Genomic DNA, 8,326 nt, shown 5'->3' on the forward strand with positions numbered 1-8,326 from the left:
CACAACAGCTCCACCTCCAACAGGATGACAGCTTACAAAGCATCGATAAAACAAATAAAAAAAATATCCAGACACACTATGAAAAGAAACATCAGTATGTGTATTGAAAAGAACATCCACTGACATAACAAGGTAGAAAATTCAGTTACGTTTCTTAAGAAAAAAAACATAATAACGGAAACACCCGGCAGTAATAAAATTAAATGAATAAATAGGCAACATGAAACCAACAGACAGGATTTAATTTAACGATCACAGACCTGCTAACCATCTGTTCTGGCCTAACGCAAATTTTTTTATGAAAGCAGCCCAATCAACTTTAAACGATTCACTCGAAGGAGAGTTATACACAATGTGATTCATCATTGCACTCAACTCTCCGTACCTAGCGTAGCCACCAAGCTTGAATTGTGTTTTCTTCATTATGTGCCATATGCACCATCTGTGGACAGTATCAGGTAGGACCTTCCTTATAGCACCAGCCATCGCCTTGCACTGGTCAGTGATGATCTCCTTTGGCGCAGTCCCAATGCATCTCACCCACTGCGTGAACACCCACTCGAAATTAGGGATCTCCTCACTGCCAAGTAAAGCACAGCCAAGAAGAGTAGACTTCCCATGGTGGTTTACACCGACAAAGGATGCAAACGGTAGACCATGCCTGAGAATACATCAAAAGAAAATGTAAGGTAACATGACAAATTTAACAGATAACTGCTCCTGCAATTCACCAATAATTATACAGACCTGTTTCTCCTGTACGTGGTGTCGAATGACACCACATCTCTGTAATATTCATACGAAGCCCTGCACCTTGCATCTACCCAGAGTGCACTCCTAAATTTATTAGCATCGTCAACATCTATGGCATAAAAGAAGTTGGGATTGATTTCCTTCATTTGAACGAAATAATTCATCATCCCATTGAAGTCCGCATTGTCATCGGAGCATCGGAGATTGCTTGTAATGTAATTTCTGACATCCTTTTCTGAGAAACCCAGGTTTGAAGACCCACCAACTTCGTTTGTCAGTGCTAGATATGTCTTGTTGGGTCTTATGACAGCCTCGTCGTTATCCGTAATGATGCACTTGGCATGCATGGTCAGCTCCCAGTACTCATGATAGTGGACACAGCTTTCTCAGCTGAACAGGGGTGAGAATGCCTCAATTCTACCCTGGACACAACCCAACATTCCTTCTCCCTGTCCAACATGACATACATTCTTGCTTTGCATCTCGTGGCTGTTATTCTGTTTGACCTAGTTACTGCCTTAACACAAGATTCTCGATAACCCTCTCGAGTGCAGTGAAGAGATTGATTAATGGGTATCTTTGCGTCCTTCCGCATCTTGTTGAAGTTCGTGTTCCTGACTTTAGTTACAAACCCCAATTTCTTTGCATAACTTGCATAAAACTCCTGTGCCAAATGCAGCGAATCAAATCTCATTCCTATAACTGAGATTTCCTCTTCACTGAGCCCACTATGATTTGGCAACTATAAAGCCAATTCACAGAACCAAATACAAATTAAAGATAATATCAAAGTGGTAACTATAACGTGCTAACACACAATAAGAAATACTTCAAACCTCGTGTCTTAAATCCAACTCATCATTTCTCGTCACCATTGCGTCGGTGATTTCGTCGACCTTCAATTAAAGACAATCGGGACAAAACTTTAATCTACTTATGACCATTACTATATAATGAAGCAATCCAACAAAACATATCAACAAATAAATGGAAACACATATAGCACTCAATCAAACTTTATAACTATCTCAAGTAAACAAATTATTTCTCCAAATTTTTCCAAAAACTAGTCATCTAATTACCATGAATAAGAAGCCTTCACAACACACATTTTAATAAAAAATTCTATTAGGAATCAATGAATCATTAACAACATGTGATTGATTGCATGCATTGTGACATAGACGGACAACACAATGAGATTGAAATGGATCTTGGACTATTCGCACATTTAGGAGCAATATAAACTACCAATAATTTTGTCTTTTCCAACATAGATCTTACATGTCTTCCACACAACCCAATTAATTTCCATATCCACTATCTATGTCTATCTCTATTGGAATTTTTAGTATCAATGACATTAGCTAAGCATAGCCTTCTCCACAACCCAATGTATTCAATTGCAATCATATCTTATTAACATGTCCACTAGCAATGTCGGTGTGCCACATTTTTTTCAAAGAAATAAATTTAAAAAACATCTAAAAACATGGAAAAGAAACATTCACACTTCAGGTTCTCATATAACATCATGCAATTCAAGACTAACATATACAACATACAACATACCAATGAACCCTCTTGATTAACAACGCCATCATCATTCAATTCATCATTGCTTTCACTAGCATTGATCACTGTGCTATTCGGTTCCCCTTCCGAAAGTGAGCGTTCCATGGAGAATTTTTTTTCCCGAATATTTGCGCCGCGACGGCCACTTCTTCCTTTTAGAGTAAAAGCGGCACTCACCGAGGAAAAGCAAGGACGGAGCCCCGGTTTATATCATTTGATGTGGACGGTCTCAAGCAAGTGATGATGATCAACGTGACATGCATGCAAGGCATCCGGGGACGTGTTGCACCAACGGCGGCTTCTTAGTGAATGAAAAGCGGCCCCCACGGTTGAGGAGTGACGACGGTGACACAACTTGAGTGATTGGGTGAAGACGATGGAGGAGGTAGGCGGCTATGCTTCTTGGGGGAGAGAAAAAGAATGACGGCGCTAGTTGGAAAGGGTAACCCAGGGTAGTGAAACTGAATGCTCAGCGCATCTGTTTCCGTGATTCTCTCCTATGACTATCGTATCTTCCCTCATGTTTTGTATGTTGTCAACAATAATTTAAAAAACAAATTAAATTATAAATTAATAAAATTAAATTAATTATAATTAACTATGTTGTTCCATTCTTGGCTGATTATTAGTTGGTTCCATATACTTTTCCTTTCTCTTTTTGTCTTATTATTGAACACCAACAACAATAGTTATATCTCTCTTTCTCCCCTTTTTTTCTTTGGATTCTTTTAAATAAATAAAATAAATTTTTAAATTACGAAAATATATAATTTATAGTGTTTTTATCGATTTAAATTCTATGTCTTATCTTGTTTACAGTATAAAAAAATAAAAATGTGCGTATTTCATTTACACTGTAAACGAGATGAGGCACGACATCAGGTAGTCATATGCCATTAGCAAACGAGATAAGTGATAGGCATGTCTATATATAGAACTCGTTTGCAGCGCTGTTTGACTTCCATTTCCATCCATTTCTTATACTTTTCTCCCACTTCTAACATTTTCTAATCATATTATCAAAGTATTCGGAGATTATGGTGTGCGCAAATGAGGACATCAACCGCGTGAACGCGACGTGGCATATCGCTGAGACAATCAACTTCCAGGTTAGTATTGTTATTTGAAGTTAAGTTAAATAAGCATATATTTATAGTCATTGTGAGGGTACTTTTATAAATTAATATATGTTAGGTGATACAATGTATTATTATTAAGTGTTACTTGATAGGTATGGTTTAAGGTTTAGTTAACTTATTTTATGAACTAAATGTTTATTGTTTTATGTTATTTATTTAATTTGATTTCTATATTTTTTATTTTAATTTTGAAAAATTGGTAGATATCTTTTTTCAGTCCAATTAATGGATATGTGTAATTTTAGTTATTAGTTAGATTATAAGTAAATTGTTATTTCATGTTGTTTTTAATTAATTTAATTTTTATGTATATTACCTTTTTTAACTGTTGTTCAATGTTTTAATGAGACTTACGAATAATCGATATTTTTTTTTGAACTGTCAATCTTTAAAAATTAATTATTCTATTTATAACTGAGTTATGAAACGTGGAATACTTGTTTAGTATATTCTTTATTTTTTATTTCAACTTTTAAATGTTTACTTTTAAAATAGATTTTTTATTCCAGTTTTTAATTTTTTTAACAAAAGCCTCGCCTACTTCTCCCTAGGCAAGTGAGCCACATGCTTGCACCACCGGATCCCATTGTCCCTTACTTGAGGGAGGCTGGGTTCGGCGACACGGTGTTGCTCATGGACTTCGTGTTTGACAACTCCCTGATCACGGTATTCATTGAGCGCTGGCGTTCGAAGACCCACACTTTTCACGTTCCATGGGATGAGTGCACTATCACCCTGCAAGATGTTGCATACCACCTCGGACTACGCATGCATGGGAAGCCAGTGAGTGGATGATTTCGTGATTTTCAGACGTGATATGGGCACTCGACCTGGGATTGGATGTAGCAGCTACTTGGTGCCAAGCAGCCTCATGGTCAACAGTAGGGTGCGCAGAGGAAAGAGTCCTTATCCATCAAGCTGACATGGCTTTGGGATCGAGTTTGGCATATGCCCAATACCGCTGATCCAGCCATCCTACGATAGTACACGAGATGTGACATACTGTTGCTATTGGGGATTACCTAATGATTGACAAGTCAAATAATCAGCTCCATCTCCGGTAGCTGCCACTATTGGATGACTTTCAGAGGTGCCGCGGTCTGTCTTGGGGGTCCGATGTGCTTACATGGACCTACCACTCCTTTTACTCTGCAACATATCGAGACACCACATACATTGTCGGATGCACTCCACTGATAGTTTCGTGGATATACCATAGATTTTCTCAGTGGTGTCCACCTGAGAGACAGGTTCTGATGTATCCCATGGTTGCGAGGTAACTAGTAGTACTCATGGTTTTCTTCTTCTTCATTTATCTAATTGATTGATTTGTCTTGCCTAAATTAATACACTGTTATTGTTGCATATGTCCACAGGTTGATAGGTATGACCCAGCAGAGTAGGCACCAGCACAAATAGAGAGTCCTCCGATGGCGTCTGATATTGGATCAGTTACAGTTACATGAGATATGTGAAATTCTATTATTCAGTTACAACTAAATACCTTACATATCCAGCGTAAGTAACTAATACTGATGATTATATTACATCTTACGTTGTAGTTCCTATGGATGCCGCATGACGACCTTGCACTACATGCCCTGTGCCCATTATGGCTGAAGGAGGAGGCAAAATAGGAGACATGAATGTCTGCTATTCCCCTCATCTGTTTCAACATTGTCAAGTTTCACCACGTTGATTGGGTAAAATGTCAGTTTGGTGGCGACCAGCCAGTGCTTGGGACCCCGGTCAATGTCGACAGGTTCCTGACCACCATTGGACGGGGCGAGGAGGTGTGGTGGCCTACTCGTCATCAGGAGTGGTATGATAGCTAGAGGGTTCAGTTTGAGGATGGACATTAGATCTCTATTCAGCCGTTCACAGACTACCGACCGATGCAGGAGTACTAGGCCTAGTTCCGACAGGTTTGCCGCGTCAAATATCACAGTGCTCTAACCATATTTCTTTGTTAAATCTACCGGCCCAGTCCGCCATCTCACACGACAAACCTCTCAATGCATCTATGTACCACGCATAGCCAGCCTTGCTTTGATTATAAGCAGCATTAACGAGATATCGCTTTCCTTGGACAAACTTGAAATGAGACATCACATGAAATTTGCAGCCATGTGTCTGACATAATAAGCATGGAACGCTTTGGGAGGGTGCCAACCACTATCGTCGGCTCTCAGTGCAGCCTTAATCGCCTGAGATCTATCAAATATAATCAACAGGCCTTCTTGTAGAGTCACATGTCATCTCAAGTTGGTTAGGAAGAACTGCCATGACTCCGTACTCTCAGACTCAACAATTGCAAACACCACTGGAAGGATATTACTATTCCCGTCTTGTGTCATTCTAATAAGCAACACACTACCGTATTGAGAAAAAACCCTAAACGGCCCCTAACAATAACATCAAAATACAACAAGGCCCCTAGAGAAAAAAACCCTTTCCGACCCCTATTTTTTAACTCCGTTAGACAAGTTAGCCCTTCCGTTAATAATTTATCTCTAGAGCTAATTAACCATGCCTATTTGGCACGTTAAGTTAATGATATGTCAGTTAAATGCCAAGCTGGATGGGAAGATTAATGGGCCACCCAACCCGACCCCTAACAATTCTATTAAAAAAAGAGGATTCTATTGTGATGACACAGAACCCCTCTTTCACTCTCTAGAATTGCAAAAAATCCTAATTCTCTCCCTTCCAAAATTCGTTGAAGACGCTTCACTTGGAGGAAGACGTTGGTCTCGACGGAGCTATTGACGGTGTTTTGACGGCGCCATGACAGAGGAACTGTCTGTTGAGAGGTAAGCTTAGTTACTCACTCTCTCTGCCATTGCATGTGTATGATCAAGTTGAAGCTGGTTTTATTCACACTCTCTGCCATTGAACATGCTTTGAAACCTATGATTTGGAGTATAGTTTATATTCAAATTTTGCATAAATGGTTGAATTAGAACATGGCTTAGGATCAATATAACAAATATGCTCTGTATATTTTGACTGAAAAACTTATGTGTTTTGTTGAAGTTGATGCTTCAATTCCTTATTATTCATAAGTTTGCATTTTAGTCTACTGCAATGCAAAATTGTGTCTGTTCTAAATCTTACATGCTCTTCTTGAAAATCACATTTGTATTTGCTCTACCACATATACGCACACACAAAATGTTCCATTGGTCATAGATTTTCATTAACTTGTTACATAGTTTTATTTAAATTTTTGCAAGAGTTTAAACAAGTATACCTTGAAATCATTTAGTATGAACTAATCTATTTGAATTTTAGATAAATTGATATACAATTCACATTGACCTGTTTAGTGAATAATCTACATTATAATTTGTCAATCTATCTATTAAAATTTGATATATCAATCATTAAAATTAATAAATAATATACATTACTTTCAAATATATCTACCTATTAACTATTGTTATTGTTGCTGAATTTGTCTTTTATTGGTGCTGCAGATGTCTAACTTTGCAGTACTCGTGTTTCACCATGGTGGGAGACTTGGGAATGATAGTAATGGGGTGTTGCGGTATTTGGATAGAAAGGTACATAAATTTTCTCCAATGGACTTAGATTTAGTGAATTTTTTCATCTAGAAGAACTACTAAAGAGTTTAGGATATGCTTATTATGCTGCAATGTATTGGTTAGAACCCACAACTCGAAATTTAGAATTTGGTCTTTGTGTGATTAAGGGAGATTCTGAGATAAATGATTTAAGAAACAGTTTATTAACAAATGACTATTCAGAATTTAATTTATACTTTGAACACCCAGTTGGTGAGCCTTGCTATGTTAACGAGGATTTAGGTCAGGCTGCCGCCTAAGTTAAGGATTCTTCCTCCTCATCCTCATCTGCTGAAGATGATGGAAGTTCTGAGGATGAGGCATACAATCCTCCTTCAGATGCATATGATAAGAGTAGTGACACTGATAGTGACGAAGATAGAATGAAGTTGAGGACGCATATTAATAAGAAGGCTACTGATGAGAAAGATGATTGTGATAATGAAAAGGGTGGTGCTGACAAGAAGGCTGCTGGGACTATGAATATGGACAAGAAGAAGGCGAATTCAAAGAAGTATGCGGGGAAAAGAAAGAAACATGCTAGGCCCAACTTTAGTCCTAGTAGAAGGGGTAATGTTAGAGTTGGTTCAGGGGGGCAATATAGGTGGACAACATACTGGGCTTAGTAGTTCTAAGGCCCAACCTGGTTCTAGAGAAGATAAAAGTGGGTCAAGTCACACTAAGGGTGTTGAGCCCATTATTGAAAAAGTTGATTGTGAAGAAGAGAAGGAGTATGTTTATGAGAGTGAAGCATTTGTGTCCCCTATTTTATCAGATGATGAGGGAGGTAATAAACACCAATGGCTAGAGCACCAAACCGATTATGGCTATGGAGAAGTGTACTTTGAGTTGAGTATGGAGTTTGACACAATGACTGAGTTCAAGGAGTGCTGATGCTAGGGCATCTTGGCTAGTTTCACAAGCCATTTTTAGTTTGTTTTAGAGTAGTTTCATGCATTTCTTAGGCAATAAGTAAGTATTTGGATGAGAAATTTATGCTTGTCTTGATTCAATCAAACATTGTTAATTTGATGCATTTTCATGAGATTTATGCAAAGAATTGTTTGATGTTATGAATGATGCATTATCTTGTGATTAAGGCAATACTTTGATGCATTTTGTTTGGTTGATGATAGGTAAGAAGAAGCTAAGAAAAGGGAAGGCAAAGAAGCAACAAGAAATCCATGAAAGGAAGCAAAGAGAAGCAACATTGGAGCCAAAGTTGGTGCTCCAACGTTGCTGGAAACGTTGCTCCTCACAGCCTGAAGGGAG

General features: G+C 38.2%; 2 protein-coding genes across 2 annotated transcripts; both read right to left on the minus strand.

Moving 5' to 3' along the window:
* Nucleotides 1-252: 252 nt before the first annotated feature.
* LOC148563009 (protein FAR1-RELATED SEQUENCE 5-like) lies at nt 253-1,100 on the minus strand. Its single transcript, XM_088491123.1, has 2 exons — nt 748-1,100; nt 253-661 (listed from the first exon to the last, which is right to left on the minus strand). The coding sequence occupies exons 1-2, from the start codon at nt 1,098-1,100 to the stop codon at nt 253-255; spliced, it is 762 nt and encodes a 253-aa protein (XP_088347249.1).
* Nucleotides 1,101-1,102: 2 nt separating this feature from the next.
* LOC107647550 (protein FAR1-RELATED SEQUENCE 5-like) lies at nt 1,103-2,433 on the minus strand. Its single transcript, XM_016351621.1, has 3 exons — nt 2,326-2,433; nt 1,590-1,649; nt 1,103-1,495 (listed from the first exon to the last, which is right to left on the minus strand). The coding sequence occupies exons 1-3, from the start codon at nt 2,431-2,433 to the stop codon at nt 1,103-1,105; spliced, it is 561 nt and encodes a 186-aa protein (XP_016207107.1).
* Between the last annotated feature and the right edge of the window lie 5,893 nt (nt 2,434-8,326).

Source organism: Arachis ipaensis, chromosome B6, assembly GCF_059453495.1.
Source record: "Arachis ipaensis isolate K30076 ecotype BB chromosome B6, ASM5945349v1, whole genome shotgun sequence".
Classification (NCBI taxonomy): Eukaryota; Viridiplantae; Streptophyta; class Magnoliopsida; order Fabales; family Fabaceae; genus Arachis; species Arachis ipaensis.